This window comes from Pagrus major, chromosome 2 (assembly GCF_040436345.1).
Source record: "Pagrus major chromosome 2, Pma_NU_1.0".
Classification (NCBI taxonomy): Eukaryota; Metazoa; Chordata; class Actinopteri; order Spariformes; family Sparidae; genus Pagrus; species Pagrus major.
Genome location: NC_133216.1, coordinates 12,646,340 through 12,666,547, shown reverse-complemented (window position 1 = coordinate 12,666,547; position 20,208 = coordinate 12,646,340). Strand labels below are relative to the sequence as shown.

Here is a 20,208-nt window from a genome sequence, read left to right as displayed (position 1 = left end):
TTGATGAACAAATTATTCAAGTTGAAAATCTTTACTGATGTACATTGTATAATTTGTCGAGAACAAAACGACGTAACAACATTATGTTTAAACCAAATCATCAATCCATTGAGAGCTGGATTTAAAATCACTTGAAATCCCGGGCTGATCCAACATGCGGAAATATATCACAGCAACTCATAATGTGACTCAGTAGTGTGTATGGTAGTGCCTGTAACGTTCCATAGGGGCCCAATTGGATTTAGGTCAGGAGAAGAAGAGGGCCAATTAATGGCATCAATGCCTTCATCAGGAATGCCTTCATACATGAGGTCGGGCATTGTCCTGCCCAGCATAAGGTCTGACAATTGCTCTCAGGAATTTATACCAGTACCCTACAGCAGTCAGAGTACCATTAACTATGACATGGAGGTCATAGCTAATAGTGGGACCCTCCAAGGATATGCCTCCCCAGACCATCACTGACCCACTGCCAAGCCGGTCATGCTGGATGATGTTACAGGCAGCATAATGTTCACAACAACATGTGAACCTGCTCTCATCTGTGAAAAGAATGGGACGCCAATGGCGGACCTGGTGTTCTCACATGAATGCCAATTGAGCTGCATATTGCTGGGCTGTTACCATAGGTCCCGCTAGAGGATGCTGGGCCCTTATGCCACCCTAATGGAGTCGGTGTCTGACAGTTAGGTCAGAAACCTGCACACCAGTAGCCTGCTGGAGGTAATTTTGTAGGGCTCTGGCAGTGCTCCTCCTGTTCCTCCTTGCACAAAGGAGCAGATACTGGCCTTGCTGCTGGGTTGATTCTACAGCCCTGTCCACCTCTCCTCGTTTAACAGCTGGTCTCCTGGTCTCTCCTCCATGCTCTTGACACGGTGCTGGGAGACACAGCAAACCTTGCAACCGCACTTTGGATATGCCATCCTGGAGGAGCTGGACTACCTGTGCAAACTGATTGAGCTGCAGGTACCACCTCTTGCTACCAGTCGTGACAAGAACATAAAACTAGAGAAGACTCATGCATACTGCTATCTAGGGTGTTTTGGTAACAACGTTTAACACTATGATAAAAGGAAATGCCAGAGTATTTAATGTTAACCAGTGTAATTTTCTTATGATTTCAGTTCTTTTATAATTTATTATTTTAGATGTGCTCCACTTTTATATAATCCTAAAATGCTATTTATTCTCTATATGAATGTTAATATGGATTATTTAGGGCAAAAAAATAGGCCTAAACCATGGATTTGTAAACAATGTATGTGCATGAACTGCAGATCTGTGCACATGGTTTACACATCCACAGGCATGGGTTGCAAATTCTAGACAAGGGTTATGAATACAATTATGAATGTGGCTCCATCCTCTACCATGCTTTCCCTTTCTTATTCAAAACCATGTTTACCTGTAGAGTAAGTTCTTAACCAATCATTTTTATTGCTGTGCTGGCTATCAAATATTGTATGCCTAAAAGGCTATAATGTGTAAAAAATAATTGACAAATGTTTGTTGTGAAGAAAATTATCCATGTGTTTATTTTAACCATTTACAGTCAATATTGATAACCATTTTTTCAAACACTATAGAGAAACTTTTGAAATGGTCAAATCTGCCATTTCAAATCAGCCAACAATGGTAATTGCAATCTGAGGTGGAAAAAGCCAATGTGGGAAAATGTATAGGTATGTATATAGGTGTATTTTCACCTCCTTCTCTTAACCTGAGGAAGATCACCTGTGATGAAATTAATTCCAGTCATACTCATATCAAATAAACACCAGTACTGTGCTCATGTTTTCCTTGTTAATTTATTTCTGAAGTTATTCGCTCCTCAAGTAATTTCAATAAATAGGAATTCTATCTCAAGCAATTTTTTTGATGACTATTTTTACTGTTTTTCTTACATTAACTGTACTTATACCCACCTCTGACATACTGGTGTCAACCAATGACCATGGGCTCAGGCATGTTAATTTGACTGCTATAATTAATTTGTTGGTTAGTGTTAGTGGCAAGCAGCACCAGGTCTGAAAATAGTTTACTTCAGTTTTTTTTTTTTTTTTCAAAAAGGGAAGCACATTACCTTAACCCATCCCTTACCTACCCATCTGAGATTACAGTGCCCTGTGGGAAATAGATCAACTTTTTATGAAGAGAGCATGTGAACCCGTATCTGACACAGTTGTTTTAAGAACTGTGTCCTCCATCTCTTTAAAAAAATGCCTCGCAAACATGCATGAGCTGCAAAGAGCTTTTATCTCATTTCTGTTTGTTCTCTACCTGAACACAGTTTCAGGCTGTGAACTGTTGGGTAGATTTAACATGCCAAGTTTGTTCAAGCAGGGAGACATTATGATTGGGGGGATTTTCCCAGTTTTCAACAAAGATATAAGTAGCACTTGGACGTTCGAGGGTGAGCCACCTGGAGTGAAGTGTGCACGGTAATATATCGTCTTTTTCCCTTGTGATGTCTATACATGTACAACATCAGCTTTGTAATCTTACAACCTGTTTCAAATCAACAAAACCTTTTTAGATTTGACATGAGAGCTTTTCGGTGGACCCAAGTGATGATATTTGCAATTGAAGAAATCAACAATGATCCTGCTCTCCTGCCAAACATATCTCTTGGCTATAGGATCCTTAACTCTTGTTCCTCTCCTACAAATACATTACGTGCCGCACTAACACTGGCTAGTAGACCAGAGGAGATAGATTTGACTTCCCCTTGTCCTCCAGCTATATCTGCACTGATAGCAGAGGCAGGATCATCTCAGTCTTTAGCTGTGGCTGGAACTCTTGGACCATTTCAAGTGCCAATAGTAAGAGATTAATTAGAGGTTCTATTGCAAGAGTGTTCTGTGATATTTGCTGCTTTTTAGTGCTTGTTTTGAGGCTTTCTTTTCAAACTTCTTTTGGTGTTCTCTTTTTAGGTAAGTTACTTCTCAACATGTGCCTGCCTGAGTGACAGAGCTAAATATCCTACGTTTTTTAGGACAATCCCCAGCGACTACTTCCAGGCAAAAGCTTTGGCAGCACTTGTCAAGCATTTTGGCTGGCAGTGGATTGGAGCCATACAGTCAGACAATGATTATGGACGAAATGGGATCCTGGCTTTTACTGAGGAGGTTAAAAAGCTGGGGGTTTGTGTCGCATTTGTTGGGACAGTTCTACGTACATATTCTAAGGATAAGATCCTGGATGTTGTGGAAATGATTAAACAGTCAACTGTCAAAGTCATCCTGGCTTTCGTTCCAGAGGGTGACTTTTACCCTTTGATGAAAGAGGTTGTGAAACAGAACATTACAGGCATTCAGTGGATTGCCAGTGAGGCCTGGATAACAGCAATTCAACCCTCTACACCTGAGATCTACCAAGCTTTTGGTGGAGCCCTAGGATTTGTGGTGCAGAAAATGGCTATTCCAAATTTAAAACCATTTCTTACAGGCATAAATCCTTATACTGACCCAAGTGCAGCCTTTGTGAGAGATTTTTGGGAAATCATGGTTGGCTGTAGACCTGTTTCACAAGGAGAACTCATGGCTACTGAGGCGATGAATAAAATATGCACGGGCAATGAGACATTGATGAATTACCAGGATGTGTTCTTTAATGTCAGAGAGCTCAGAGTGTCCTATAATGTGTATAAAGCAGTTTATGCCATTGCACATGCCCTCCATCAGCTGTTATTCTGCCAACCAGTTGGAAAAAAGATGGTGAGGCCATGTTTGAATACATCTGAAATTCAGCCCAAACAGGTGAGAAATACTGCAAGTAAAATCCTCAGTACCTCCTATTGTCTTAAAATAAACAAAGTGTATAGAAGTCATCTTGTTTATGTAACACTGATACAGAAGAAACAACATGTGTTCCCTTTCACAGGTCACTGATCAACTACAAAGAGTGAATTTCAGGAATCAGTTTGGGGATAATGTGTTTTTTGATGTCAATGGTGACCCTCCTGCTTCTTATGATATTATTAACTGGCAGCTGATAGATGGGCAAGTGCAACATGTCACACTTGGTCATTTTGCCTCTGATGCTAATGGCAATTATAGGCTCAGCATTCAGGAGAAAGAAATTGTGTGGAGGACGGGGAAAATGGTAACTGTGGAAGATTTTTTTTTCCATAAAATTAGCTTGTAGACTTTGAGCCCTGTGTACTGTTTGGATGCAAGATTAACTGAATATAGCTGCACAATTGTTACCTTCTTAAATCTTTTTCTCAGGTTCCGACATCGGTGTGCTCTAATGTTTGTCCAGCAGGAACCAGAAAAGCTCAAATAAAGGGAAAACCCACCTGCTGTTTTGACTGTATCACATGTGCTGATGGAACTATAGCCAACTCAACAGGTAGCAAAAGCATGCCAAAAACAAACAATGATGATCCTATATTATAGCATGTATTTCATCTGAATTTATATATCATGTTGAAAATATTATTGTTAGTGTTACTGCAAGTCCAATATCACATATTTTCCTCAAAGGTCAGACACTAATCTTATTCTCTCGGTTCATGTTTGACAGGTGCAGCTGACTGCACACCCTGTCCACAGGAGTATTGGTCCAATGAAATTAAAGATCAGTGCATTCCTAAAATGATTGAGTTCCTGACATATCACGAGCCGATGGGAATAGCTATCACAATTGTATCCCTGCTAGGGGCCTCCCTGTCTCTGGCTACAATGATGGTATTTCTTTGCTACAGAGAAACTCCTGTGATCAAGGCCAGCAACTCTGAACTCAGCTGTTTCCTGTTGTTTTCCCTTTTTTTGTGTTTTCTCTGTCCCCTCACTTTCCTCGGCAGACCCACAGTCTGGACATGCATGCTGCGCCACACAGCTTTCGGTGTGACATTTGCACTTTGTATTTCCTGTGTTTTGGGAAAAACTATTGTTGTTGTCACGGCTTTCAAAGCCACAATTCCTGGAAACAAAGTTGCAGGAAAGTTTGGTCCTGCACAGCAAAGGATCATAGTTTGCTTCTGCACCTTGATTCAGATAGTGATATGTGTGTTGTGGCTTACCTTAAAACCTCCTTTCCCAGACATGGTTTTCAAATACAGCAATAAGAAGATCATTTTAGAATGTAACACAGGCTCTGAAGCTGCTTTCTATGCAGTGCTGGGGTACATAGGAATGCTTGCGATAATATGTTTGGTCCTGGCATTTCTAGCAAGAAAGTTGCCTGATAACTTTAATGAAGCCAAATTTATTACATTTAGCATGCTGATATTCTGTGCTGTCTGGGTTACCTTTATCCCAGCATATGTCAGCTCTCCTGGAAAGTTCACTGTAGCTGTTGAAATATTTGCAATTTTGTCTTCAGCATTTGGTTTATTGCTTAGCATTTTTGCACCTAAATGTTTCATAATATTGATCAAGCCAGAGAAAAATACCAAGAAACATGTCATGGGAAAAACTATGAACAAAAAAATATGATCCCATAATTTCAAGAAGAGATTATGCTATTTTTATCTAAAACATTTAAATAATATACTGTGTACTAGTATATGAGTATAGCAAGATTTTATGGATGTTATATAATTCAAAGTTGCATCTCGCAGTCTGATAATTAATAAATGTTGTAAACATCATAATATGACATTAAGATGCACAAGATATACTATACTGTAGGTGAAAACCATAGATGGGAATTATTACTTGATATTTCATAACATAAATATTACTGTTTGCATGACGTTGTTGTGAAACATCTAAGCTGTAGCTGTCAATTAGGCCATGTACAGAAAAAAAATCTGATAAGAAGATTAGTTGGTTATATTTGGGGGAGAGACTTTAAATAATTAAATGTACGTAATATTAAACATAAACAAATTGATAACCTACCATTAGAACTGTTTAGTATAATAACTTGATTGTTTTGTTTTAAGTATATTTGTCGATATAAACAAAATCAAACATCTGGATCTGAGAATATTTGTGTTTTTTAATTAAAAAAACTTGCTTTCATATGTGAACATTTTCCCTCAAAATTAAATCCCATGATCATCCAGATATTATCATTATCATGTTATTATTAAGGGTTGTTCTCTAAAATGTTATTTAGTAAGTTAGCAATTTCTGATCAACCCCTATGAATTTCAGGCCAAAATTAACAACAGAATATTGCTAAATGGATTGCAGTGTAACCAGAAGTAGTTAAGAGTATGCAATCATAATTAATTTAATCATTAAGCAGTCAGTTTGATTTGATAGTGACAATGTTTGAGCCCTCCTAGATTAGAAAAAGGATTTACCCTAACTCTAACCTGACCTAACTGGAACAGACTGCCGCCATGAATGAAAAAGTTCATTTTCAAATTTTGGCTGAGTTGATGATGTCAGAAATTACCTCAGACAAGTTTGAAATTCTGAAATAATATATGTGTATTGCGCTTGGGAACCAAGATTATTATTATTTTGACTTAAATTATTATGCAACAAACTAAGCCATTACAAGCTGTAAGTAGAAATTTGCTGGACCCAATGAAAAACAGGCTCAATAGGTGTCAAATATATATATATATATATATATATATATATATATATATATATATATATATATATATATATATATATATATATATATATGAAAATGTAAACAAATAGACAAAAAATAAATAAAATAAAACCTTGCACATGTAAACATTTAAATCATCAAGGTAACGACTGTACTGAATCGAATGCCCTTACAGAAACAAAAACATAAATTTCCCACGTTCCCATGTGCAAAAAATACATGTGGTCACATGTGATTATGTCTCTTTGTGATTTTGCACATGGGAAAGGTGAAAACATTTTAAACGCACATGTGAAATATGTGGATTAGGTACATGTGCTTTGCACAGTTGAAACATGTGCTTTGCACATGGGAAACATAGTTTTGGAACATTTTCATGATACAATATGTGAAGACCATGTAAATGTCCAAGTGAAAACTATGGGATTACATGTGAAATCCATGGGATTGGATGTGAAACTCATAGCATTGCATGTAAAACCCATGTAAATACCCATGTGAAACCTATGGGATTACATGCGAAACCCGTGCAAATACCCATGTGAAACCTATGGGATTACATGCGAAACCCGTGCAAATACCCATGTTCAAGTCATCGAGATATCTATCTGAAATTTTTGAGATTACTTGAGAAACCCATGTGATACATGCACATCCTTCGTGCAGGTAAAATATGATCTATTGTTACTGATTTGAATACTGTGAGCACTCTTCAACAACGATCTAAATTAATATGTGTTGCAAATTATCCTTAGGGGTTATCAAATGTTCAGGAAATATTTGTGATTAATTTCCCACAGGGCACGGAGATCTTAGATGGGTAGACAAGGGATGGGTTAAGGAATGTGCTTCCCTGTTTGAAAAAAAAAGGGCTAAAAATTAAAAAAATTCCTTACTAAAGAATATTTTAAGCACAGCTAGGATATTGCAACTTCCCATGAATGATCTTGAAGTTTTAACTTGAATTTTTTCAAGAAAATCCATTAGATGAGCTGGAATGGCAAGGTGAGTCAGTATGGAATGACATATTTAAAAAAGGTTTTTGCTTAATTGCAATTCCAGAATGAATCTTAAATATGACAACACAAATACATTTCATTTAAATTGCTTACTTACAATTTGATGTCTTCATCAACAGATGCAATGTACTTGAATTTTTATATTTTCATCATGTTATCTTTGCTGTTTTCTTTCAGGTTTCAGACTTATAATATAGGACTTTGGAGCAAAAGTGGATGGACACAGGCGTATATTCACTTCTTTAGTTTTATCTAAGAAGATAATCTGTGATTGAAATAATTCGAGTCATATCCACATCAAATAAAATACAGTAATGTGCATGTTTTTTTTTTGTTTTTTTTCCCCCTTGTTTTCTATTTCTGAAGTTACTTGCTATTCAAGTCAAGGTTAGTGGCAAGCAGCACCAGGCTTGCAATATGTTTACAGCAGTACTTTATTTTATTTTTTTCAAACAGGGAAGCACTTTCCTTAGCCCATCCCTTGTCTACTCATCTTAGATCTCCGTACCCTGTGGGAAATAAATCACTCTTTGATGAAGAGCGCATGTGTACCTGTATCTGTACAGTTATTTAAGAGCTATGTCCTAATCACTTCTAAGAAAAAAAAACATGCAGGAGCTGCAGAGAGCTATTATCTCATTTCTGTTTGTTCTCTACCTGAACACAGTTTCAGGCTGTGAGCTGCTAGGTAGATTTAACATGCCAAATTTGTTCAAGCAGGGAGACATTATGATTGGGGGGATTTTCCCAGTTTTCAAAAAAGATATGAGTGCAACTTGGACATTCGAGGACGAGCCACCCCGAGTGAAGTGTGCAGGGTAATGTATCTGCTTTTTCCCTTATCATGTTTATACATGTACAGCATCAGCTTTGTAATCTTACAACCTGTTTCAAATCAACAAAATCTTTTTAGATTTTACATGAGAGCTTTTCGGTGGACCCAAGTGATGATATTTGCAATTGAAGAAATCAACAATGATCCTGCTCTCCTGCCAAACATATCTCTTGGCTATAGGATCCTTAGCTCTTGTTCCTCTCCTACAAATACATTACGTGCCGCACTAACACTGGCTAGTAGACCAGAGGAGATAGATCTGACTTCCCCTTGTCCTCCAGCTATATCTGCACTGATAGCAGAGTCAGGATCATCTCAGTCTTTAGCTGTGGCTGGTACTCTCGGACCGTTTCAAGTGCCAATAGTAAGAGATTAATTAGAGGTTCTATTGCAAGAGTGTTCTGTGATATTTGCTGCTTTTTAGTGCTTGTTTTGAGAGTTTCTTTTCAGACTTCTTTTGGTGTTCTCTTTTTAGGTAAGTTACTTCTCAACATGTGTCTGCCTGAGTGACAGAGCTAAATATCCTTCGTTTTTTAGAACAATCCCCAGTGACTACTTCCAGGCAAAAGCTTTGGCAGCACTTGTCAAGCATTTTGGCTGGCAGTGGATTGGAGCCATACAGTCAGACAATGATTATGGACGAAATGGGATCCTGGCTTTTACTGAGGAGGTTAAAAAGCTGGGGGTTTGTGTTGCGTTTGTTGGGACAGTTCTACGCAAATACACCACGGATAAAATATTGGATGTTGTGGAAATGATCAAGAAGTCAACTGTCAAAGTCATCCTGGCTTTCGTTCCAGAGGGTGACTTTTACCCTTTGATGAAAGAGGTTGTGAAACAGAACATTACAGGCATTCAGTGGATTGCCAGTGAGGCCTGGATAACGGCACCTCGACCTTCCACACCTGAAATCTACCAAGCTTTTGGTGGAGCCCTAGGATTTGTGGTGCAGAAAATGGCTATTCCAAATCTAAAACCTTTCCTTACAGGCATAAATCCTTATACTGATCCAAGTGCAGCCTTTGTGAAGAATTTCTGGGAGATTATGGTCGGCTGTAGACTTCAAAGGGAAAACACAGGTACTGAGGTGAAGGATGAATTATGCACAGGCAATGAGACATTAATACATTCCCAGGATGTGTTTTTCAATGTCTCACAGCTCAGAGTGTCCTATAATGTGTATAAAGCAGTTTATGCCATTGCGCATGCCCTCCATCAGCTGTTATTCTGCCAACCAGTTGGAAAAAAGATGGTGAGGCCATGTTTGAATACATCTGAAATTCAGCCCAAACAGGTGAGAAATACTGCAAGTAAAATCCTCAGTACCTCCTATTGTCTTGAAATAAACAAAGTGTATAGAAGTCATCTTGTTTATATAACACTGATACAGAAGAAACAAAATTTGTTCCTTTTCTCAGGTCACTGATCAACTACAAAGGGTGAATTTCAGGAATCAGTTTGGTGATAATGTGTTTTTTGATGTCAATGGTGACCCTCCTGCTTCTTATGATATTATTAACTGGCAGCTGATAGATGGGCAAGTGCAACATGTCACACTGGGTCATTTTGCCTCTGATGCTAATGGCAAATATAGGCTCAGTATTCAGGAGGAAGAAATTGTGTGGAGGACAGGGAAAATGGTAATTGTGGAGGCTATTTTCCATACAATTAGCTTGTAGACTTTGAGCCCTGTGTCCTGTTTGGATGTAAGAATAACTGAATATAGCTGCACAATTGTTACATTCTTAAATCTTTTTCTCAGGTTCCGACATCGGTGTGCTCTAATGTTTGTCCAGCGGGAACCAGAAAAGCTCGAATAAAGGGAAAACCCACCTGCTGTTTTGACTGTATCACATGTGCTGATGGAACTATAGCCAACTCAACAGGTAAGAAGCATGAATATCATATTTACCAAACATAGATGATCTAATATCATGCCGTGGATTTAGTCGTTACATATATGTTAAACATATTATTGTCAGTGTTACTTCAATTCCAGTCAATTTTATTTCTATGTCTCAATAGCACATATTTCCCCCAGAAGGGCAGACACTAATCTTCTTCTCTCGGTTCATGTTTGACAGGTGCAGCTGACTGCACACCCTGTCCACAGGAATACTGGTCCAATGAAAGTAAAGATGAGTGCATTCCTAAAATGATTGAGTTCCTGACATATCACGAGCCGATGGGAATAGCTATCACAATTGTATCCCTGCTAGGGGCCTCCCTGTCTCTGGCTACAATGATGGTATTTCTATGCTACAGAGAAACTCCTGTGATCAAGGCCAGCAACTCTGAGCTCAGCTGTTTCCTTTTGTTTTCCCTTTTTTTGTGTTTTCTCTGTCCCCTCACTTTCCTCGGCAGACCCACAGTCTGGACATGCATGCTGCGCCACACAGCTTTCGGTGTGACATTTGCACTTTGTATTTCCTGTGTTTTGGGAAAAACTATTGTTGTTGTTACGGCTTTCAAAGCCACAATTCCTGGAAACAAAGTTGCAGGAAAGTTTGGTCCTGCACAGCAAAGGATCATAGTTTGCTTCTGCACCTTGATTCAGATAGTGATATGTGTGTTGTGGCTTACCTTAAAACCTCCTTTCCCAGACATGGTTTTCAAATACAGCAATAAGAAGATCATTTTAGAATGTAACACAGGCTCTGAAGCTGCTTTCTATGCAGTGCTGGGGTACATAGGAATGCTTGCGATAATATGTTTGGTCCTGGCATTTCTAGCAAGAAAGTTGCCTGATAACTTTAATGAAGCCAAATTTATTACATTTAGCATGCTGATATTCTGTGCTGTCTGGGTTACCTTTATCCCAGCATATGTCAGCTCTCCTGGAAAGTTCACTGTAGCTGTTGAAATATTTGCAATTTTGTCTTCAGCATTTGGTTTATTGCTTAGCATTTTTGCACCTAAATGTTTCATAATATTGATCAAGCCAGAGAAAAATACCAAGAAACATGTCATGGGAAAAACTGTGCACAAAAAAATATGATCCCATAATTTTAAGAAGAGATTATGCTATTGTTATCCAAAACATTTAAATAATATACTGTGTACTAGTATATAAGTATAGCAAGATTTTATGGATGTTATAAAAATTCTGAGTTGTATCTCGCAGTCTGATAATTAATAAATGTTGTAAACATCATAATATGACATTAAGATGCACAAGATATACTATACTGTAGGTGAAAACCATAGATGGGAATTATTACTTGATATTTCACAACATAAATATTACTGTTTGCATAACGGTGTTGTGAAACATCTAAGCTGTAGCTGTCAATTAGGCCATGGACAGAAAAAAAAAATCTGATAAGAAGATTAGTTGGTTATATTTGGGGGAGAGACTTCAAATAATTAAATGTACATAATATTAAACATATACAAATTGAAGACTTACCATTAGAACTGTTTAGTATGACAACTTCATTGTTTTGTTTTAAGTAATTTGTCGATATAAACAAAATCAAACATCTGGATCTGAGAATATTTGTGTTTTTTAATTAAAAAAACTTGCTTTCATATGTGAACATTTTCCCTCAAAATTAAATCCCATGATCATCCAGATATTATCATTATCGTGTTATTATTAAGGTTGTTCTCTAACATGGTATTTAGTAAGTTAGTAATTTCTGATCAACCCCTATGGATTTCAGGCCTAAATTAACAACAGAATATTGCTAAATGGATTGCAGTGTAACCAGAAGTAGTTAGAGTATGCAATCATAATTAATTTAATCATTAAGCAGTCAGTTTGATTTGATAGTGACAATGTTTGAGCATTGAATGAAAAAGTTCATTTTTAAATTTTGGCTAAGTTGATGATGTCAGAAATTACCTCAGACAAGTTTGAAGTTCTGAAATAATATTGCGCTTGGGAACCGAGATTATTATTTTGACTTTAATTATTATGCAACAAACCAAGCCATTACAAGCTGTAACTAGAAATTTGCTGGACCCAATGAAAAACAGGCTCAATAGGTATCAAATATTTATATATATATATATATATATATATATATATATATATATATATCTATATATATATGAAAATATAAACAAATAAACAAAAAAATAAATAAAATAAAAACCTTGCACATGTAAACATTTAAATCATCAAGGTTACATCTGTATTGAATTGAATGCCCTTACAGAAACAAAAACATGAATTTCCCATGTTCCCATGTGCAAAAATGCATGTGGTCACACGCAATGCTGGCCCTGACCAATTTGGTGCCCTAGGTAAGATTTTAGCTGGTGCCCCCTTGCATCGCAGTCAATTTCACAATCAATTTTCAAACACTCACACAGAAACCACATGTATGTATTCAAGATTTTATTTTCATTAAGTCAAAAATATCACACCAAATAAAGCTGAAGAAAGAAACAAGTGATAAATTAAAAATACAATATAAATAAGGTACTGCACAAACATATTAAAGAAAATTCTATTTACATACAAAATAAAAACAGCCTGTATTATTTGGGAGAAAACATTTTGCAGCAGAAGCAGTGCAAGCTATCATTCTTTTTTGAGCACATCAGTCGTTTTGAATTTTTCCCCACTGACTAAGACTCTGTTAAAAAAATCATATTGACACTTTCTCCCATCTTTGTTTTTGGGAAATGTGTAACTGTTTTTTATTTGAAATGGTCCTCTGTGAACTAACTCCTTTCTTACTTTGTCAGTTAGAAGAGATGGCCAGTCAGCAGGGTCTATTGGTGCAGCCTTTAGTCCTGATGCTGTGTCACTCTGCTGTGCTGAGGTAGAGGGGACAGGAGCACCTGATGCTGTGTCACTGGGGGTGGTGGTGAAATATTTTAAAAGTGCATCTGAAGAGAGAAAGAGAAGTACTGTATATGTGACCACTGGATGTTACATTTTAATAAAAAAACAGATGCTCGGTGTGTGCTATACATAATACAAATATAGACTAATAATGAAAATACGATGAGATTCATTCAACTTTATCGTCATTGCAATGCAATTCAGTCTAACCAGCGTGCAAAAAGCAGTAAAGCAGTAAATATATGTATATATATATATATATATATATATATATATATATATATATATATATATATATATATATATATATATATATATATATATTAATATATATAGCCTATGAATGATATGGGAAAGCTAAGGTATGGAGTATTAACAGTAATACACTTTAACTGCACTGATGTGAACTTTAACAAACATAAACTGTGACACAATAAACCAAAGGCTTACAACTACCCTATCACTTATAAAGGGGATGGAAAACTGTTAGCATTTTAACTGACATACAGCTAGGGAAAACACAGCCAACAGGTTAAAAACACACCTGAACAGGCCTAACGCCTGCTCCAACAATGGTAACTACGATGCATTAAACTATTAATTTCATTCACTTCATTACACTGACGCTACTGTTCCTCTGTCTTTTTCATGTTTTTCCTCCTCTTCTTTCCTTCTTTTGCTTCCCTTGGCGCTGGATGGTTTCAATCTTTTGGACATTGTGGTTCTGCTACAATATCAATAAATGTCTCTCTTGGTCTTGGGGTCATGGTCCGGTCAGGTTCAGGCAACTCGCCTCTCGACTTTAATAGGCTTTGCTATGCAGTTATGTTGAAGTTATGTTGCTGTGGGCTTATATAATATTTCAAAATAATAGTAGTAATAGCACTGGTAAAACATTTATTTTTTATTTTTTATTTTTTTCGTTTGCAGCGCCCCCCGTGGATGACGGTGCCCTTGGCATTTGCCTATACAGTCTATGCCAAGGGCCGGCTCTGGTCACACGTGATTATGTGTCCGTGTGATTTTGCACATGGGAAAGGTGAAAACATTTTAAAATCACATGTGAAATATGTGGATTAGGTACATGTGCTTTGCACAATTGAAACATGTGCTTTGCACAATTGAAACATGTGCTTTGCACATGGTACAATATGTGAAGACCATGTAAATGTCCAAGTGAAACCTATGTGATTACATCTGAAACCTATGGGATTACATGTGAAATCCATTGGATTGGATGTGAAACTCATAGCATTGCATGTAAAACCCATATAAATACCCATATGAAACCTATGGGATTACAAGCGAAACCCGTGCAAATACCCATGTTGAAGTCATAGAGATGTCTAAATGAAATCTTTGGGATTACTTGAGAAACCCATGTGATACATGCACATCCTTAGTGCAGGAAAAATATGATCTATTGTTACTGATTTGAATACTGTGAGCACTCTTCAACAACGATCTAAATTGATATGTGTTGCAAATTATCCTTAGGGGTTATCAAATGTTCAGGAAATATTTGTGATTAATTTCCCACAGGGCACGGAGATCTTAGATGGGTAGACAAGGGATGGGTTAAGGAATGTGCTTCCCTGTTTGAAAAAAAAGGGCTAAAGATCAAAAAAATTCCTTGTTAAAAATATTGTAAGCACAGCTAGGATATTGCAACTTCCCATGAATGATCTTGAAGTTTTAATTTGAATTTTTTCAAGAAAATCCATTAGATGAGCTGGAATGGCAAGGTGAGTCGGTATGGAATGATATATTTAAAAAAGGTTTTTGCTTAATTGCAATTCCAGAATGAATCTTTAATATGACAACACAAATACATTTCATTTAAATTGCTTACTTACACATATGATGACTTCATCAACAGATGTAATGTACTTGGATGTTAATCTTTTCATCATGTTATCTTTGCTGTTCTCTTTCGGGTTTCAGACTTACAATATAGCACTTTGGAGCAAAAATGGATGGACACAGGTGTATATTCACTTCTTTAGTTTTATCTAAGTAGATAATCTGTGATTGAAATAATTCGAGTCATATCCACATCAAATAAAATACAGTAATGTGCATGTTGTTTTATATTTCTGAAGTTACTTGCTATTCAAGTCAAGGTTAGTGGCAAGCAGCACCAGGCTTGCAATATGTTTACAGCAGTGCTTTATTTTTTTATTTTTTTTCAAATAGGGAAGCACATTCCTTAACCCATCCCTTGTCTACCCATCTTAGATCTCCATGCCCTGTGGGAAATAAATCACCCTTTTATGAAGAGAGCATGTGTATCTGTATCTGTACAGTTCTTTAAGAGCTGTGTCCTAATCACTTCTAAGAAAAAAAAAATATGCAGGATTTGCAGAGAGCTATTATCTCATTTCTGTTTGTTCTCTACCTGAACACAGTTTCAGGCTGTGAGCTGCTAGGTAGATTTAACATGCCAAATTTGTTAAAGCAGGGAGACATTATGATTGGGGGGATTTTCCCAGTTTCCAAAAAAGATATGAGTGCAACCTGGACATTCGAGGGTGAGCCACCCCGAGTGAAGTGTGCAGGGTAATGTATCTGCTTGTTCCCTTATCATGTTTATACATGTACAGCGTCAGCTTTGTAATCTTACAACCTGTTTCAAATCAACAAAATCTTTTTAGATTTTACATGAGAGCTTTTCGCTGGACCCAAGTGATGATATTTGCAATTGAAGAAATCAACAATGATCCTGTTGTCTTGCCAAACATATCTCTTGGCTATAGGATTCTTAACTCTTGTGCATCTCCTACAAATGCCTTACGTGCTGCTCTAACACTGGCTAGTAGACCAGAGGAGATAGATTTGGCTTCCCCTTGTCTTCCAGCTATATCTGCACTGATAGCAGAGTCAGGATCATCTCAGTCTTTAGCTGTGGCTGGTACTCTCGGACCGTTTCAAGTGCCAATAGTAAGAGTTTAATTAGAGGTTATACTCATCATTGTTCTGTGATATTTGCTGCTTTTCAGTGCTTGTTTTGAGGGTTTCTTTTCAGACTTCCTTTGGTGTTCTCTTTTTTAGGTAAGTTACTTCTCAACGTGTGCCTGCCTGAGCGACAGAGCTAAATATCCTTCGTTTTTTCGGACAATCCCCAGCGACTACTTCCAGGCAAAAGCATTGGCAGCACTTGTCAAGCATTTTGGCTGGCAGTGGATTGGGGCCATACAGTCAGACAATGATTACGGGCGAAATGGGATCCTGGCTTTTATTCAGGAGGTTAAAAAGCTGGGGGTTTGTGTCGCGTTTGTTGGGACAATTCTACGTACATATTCTAAGGATAAGATCCTGGATGTCGTGGAAATGATCAAGCAGTCAACTGTCAGAGTCATCCTGGCTTTTGTTCCAGAGGGTGACTTTTACCCTTTGATGAAAGAGGTTGTGAAACAGAACATTACAGGCATTCAGTGGATTGGCAGTGAGGCCTGGATAACAGCAATTCAACCCTCTACACCTGAGATCTACCAAGCTTTTGGTGGAGCCCTAGGATTTGTGGTGCAGAAAATGGCTATTCCAAATTTAAAACAATTTCTTACAGGCATTAGCCCTTATACTGATCCAAGTGCAACCTTTGTGAGGGATTTTTGGGAGATCATGGTTGGCTGTAGACCTGTTTCACAAGAAGAAAATGCGAGTACTGAGGCAACAAATGAAATATGCACCGGCAATGAGACAATGAATTTCCAAGATGCGTTCTTCAATGTCATGGATCTCAGAGTGTCCTATAATGTGTTTAAAGCAGTTTATGCCATTGCACATGCCCTCCATCAGCTGTTATTCTGCCAACCAGTTGGAGAAAAGATGGTGAGGCCATGTTTGAATACGTCTGAAATTCAGCCCAAACAGGTGAGAAATAGTGCAAATGAAATCCCCAATACCTCCTATTGTCTTGAAATATAGAAAGTGTATAGAAGTCATCTTGTATAACACTGATACAGAAGAAACAAAATTTGTTCCTTTATTTCAGGTCACAGATCAACTAAAAAGGGTGAATTTCAGGAATCAGTTTGGTGATAATGTGTTTTTTGATGTCAATGGTGACCCTCCTGCTTCTTATGATATTATTAACTGGCAGCTGATAGATGGGCAAGTGCAACATGTCACACTTGGTCATTTTGCCTCTGATGCTAATGGCAATTATAGGCTCAGCATTCAGGAGGAAGAAATTGTGTGGAGGACAGGGAAAATGGTAATTGTGGAGGCTATTTTCCATACAATTAGCTTGTAGACTTTGAGCCCTGTGTACTGTTTGGATGCAAGATTAACTGAATATAGCTGCACTATTGTTACATTCTTACATTTTTTTTCTCAGGTTCCGACATCGGTGTGCTCAAATGTTTGTCCAGCAGGGACCAGAAAAGCTCAAATAAAGGGAAAACCCACCTGCTGTTTTGACTGTATCACATGTGCTGATGGTACTATAGCCAACTCAACAGGTATAAGAAGCATGTATGTCATATTTACCAAACACAGATGATCCAATATCATGCCGCGTATTAAGTCGTTACATATATGTTAAAATCTTATTGTCAGTGTTACTTCAGTGTCTCATATATTTTCCTCAGAAGGCAGACACTAATCTTATTCTCTCGGTTCATGTTTGACAGGTGCAGCTGACTGCACACCCTGTCCACAGGAATACTGGTCCAATGAAAGTAAAGATGAGTGCATTCCTAAAATGATTGAGTTCCTGACATATCACGAGCCGATGGGAATAGCTATCACAATTGTATCCCTGCTAGGGGCCTCCCTGACTCTGGCTACAATGATGGTATTTCTATGCTACAGAGAAACTCCTGTGATCAAGGCCAGCAACTCTGAACTCAGCTGTTTCCTGTTGTTTTCCCTTTTTTTGTGTTTTCTCTGTCCCCTCACTTTCCTCGGCAGACCCACAGTCTGGACATGCATGCTGCGCCACACAGCTTTCGGTGTGACATTTGCACTTTGTATTTCCTGTGTTTTGGGAAAAACTATTGTTGTTGTTACGGCTTTCAAAGCCACAATTCCTGGCAACAAAGTTGCAGGAAAGTTTGGTCCTGCACAGCAAAGGATCATTGTTTGCTTCTGCACTTTGGTTCAGATAGTGATATGTGTGTTGTGGCTTAACCTAAAACCTCCTTTCCCAGACATGGTTTTCAAATACAGCAATAAGAAGATCATTTTAGAATGTAACACAGGCTCTGAAGCTGCTTTCTATGCAGTCCTGGGGTACATAGGAATCCTTGCAATAATATGTTTGGTCCTGGCATTTCTAGCAAGAAAGTTGCCTGATAACTTTAATGAAGCCAAATTTATTACATTTAGCATGCTGATATTCTGCGCTGTCTGGGTTACTTTTATCCCAGCATATGTCAGCTCTCCTGGAAAGTTCACTGTAGCTGTTGAAATATTTGCAATTTTGTCTTCGGCAATTGGTTTATTGCTTAGCATTTTTGCACCTAAATGTTACATAATATTGATCAAGCCAAAGAAAAATACCAAGAAACATGTCATGGGAAAAACTGTGCACAAAAACATATGATCCCTTAATTTCAAAAGGTTATGCTATTGTTACTTAGGATTGATATGTATCATCACACCTTGTTTATTATTTTATGATAAATTATGTTTACTTTTTGCATGAGGGTGTTATGAAATTCTCAGTGAATTCATCATTATCATAAAAAAACTGTCACTGTCCCTGAATGTTTTTTATTTTGTCATGATCATTTACTGTAATTAATAAATTTCAAACTGAAATAATACATGAAGCAAAACCTGTTTTAACCATGTTTAAGATGTTTTTCACTTGATTTAATATTCAATGTAATACAGTTTGCAGTATACTGATGATATACCTTTAGAGAGCTATTCACAAAGGTATTTAAATTAAAAAGTACGATTGAATAGGTACTCTGCTTATCTTATACAAATAACGTACTTTTGACGAGTACCATCTGAGAAAAATGTCATTATCCATGTGATGAAGGAAAATCCTCATTGGGCAACTGGCTGAAATGTATTGACTCAAGTTTATATTACTTGTGATCAAAAACCTTGATCTGAAGCTCAAGTGATGTTCTGTAATAGTTGTTTAATGAATAATAAACATAGCAACTTCTGATCAACCCATATGAATTTCAAGTCTATATTAACAATGAAATATTGCAAAATGGATTGCAATATAACCAGAACTATTTAAAGTTTGCAATCATAATCCATTTCATCATTAGAAGTTTAATGTGATACGAAGATCATGGAGCCCTGCTCAATTGGAAAAAGCCTAAAAGAAAAGCCAACCTAACAGACTGCTTACACTAATGTAAAAGTTGATCTTTTGAGTTTGGCTGAGTTGATGATGTCAGATATTACTTCAGACATGTTTGAAATTCTGAAATAATATATGTGTATTGAGCTAAGGGACGAAGATTAACGTTTTGTCCACAGTATGCAACAAATCAAGTCTTTACAAGCTATAACTCGCAAATTTCCTGGACCCAATGAAGACCAGGCTATCAAACAAAGATATGCGACCTTGAAGTCAACACAGTACATATTAGGGATGCAACAATATTCAATATTTTATCGAACCGTTCGATACGCCCTGTTAGGTTCAATACACAAAGGCAAACAATACAATACAATACAGTACAATACAATACTACAATAATGTTTGCTGTTTAACTTGATTGGATACTGCATATGTTTTTTATGGAAGGCAATTAAGAGAAGTGTTAAATTTGTATAATAAGGTTTGTGGTTTGACTATATCTGCTTTTAATTATTTTTACATGCAATATTGCCTTTGCTAGTGTGAGTAGTTTTATATTAAGATATCGAAACCGTACCGTTACCGTGGCCCAAAAACTGTGATGCATACCGAACTGTGGGAAAACTCTACCGTTGCATCCCTAGTACATATATCTGTTTTCGTTTTCGGGGAGATTCAGGAGACATGATGTTGAAGTATTTAATGAAGCTGGATTGAGGAAAATAGGCTCAACAGTACATGTAATAACAGAGTTTAA

At 37.2% G+C, this 20,208-nt stretch overlaps 3 protein-coding genes across 3 annotated transcripts; all 3 read left to right on the top strand.

The window, feature by feature from the left end:
* Window positions 1-279: 279 nt before the first annotated feature.
* Window positions 280-5,441, top strand: LOC141019368 (extracellular calcium-sensing receptor-like). The gene is made up of 8 exons (XM_073494272.1): window positions 280-338; window positions 840-1,045; window positions 2,291-2,441; window positions 2,537-2,822; window positions 2,934-3,758; window positions 3,883-4,104; window positions 4,230-4,353; window positions 4,528-5,441. Exons 1-8 carry the CDS (start codon window positions 280-282, stop codon window positions 5,439-5,441), a joined length of 2,787 nt encoding a protein of 928 aa, XP_073350373.1.
* A 2,829-nt stretch (window positions 5,442-8,270) lies between these two features.
* On the top strand, window positions 8,271-11,374 carry LOC141019358 (extracellular calcium-sensing receptor-like). The gene is made up of 6 exons (XM_073494261.1): window positions 8,271-8,359; window positions 8,455-8,740; window positions 8,852-9,424; window positions 9,795-9,917; window positions 10,139-10,262; window positions 10,467-11,374. Exons 1-6 carry the CDS (start codon window positions 8,271-8,273, stop codon window positions 11,372-11,374), a joined length of 2,103 nt encoding a protein of 700 aa, XP_073350362.1.
* Window positions 11,375-15,644: 4,270 nt separating this feature from the next.
* On the top strand, window positions 15,645-18,722 carry LOC141019349 (extracellular calcium-sensing receptor-like). The gene is made up of 6 exons (XM_073494249.1): window positions 15,645-15,733; window positions 15,829-16,114; window positions 16,226-16,798; window positions 17,169-17,291; window positions 17,514-17,637; window positions 17,815-18,722. The coding sequence occupies exons 1-6, from the start codon at window positions 15,645-15,647 to the stop codon at window positions 18,720-18,722; spliced, it is 2,103 nt and encodes a 700-aa protein (XP_073350350.1).
* Window positions 18,723-20,208: the final 1,486 nt, after the last annotated feature.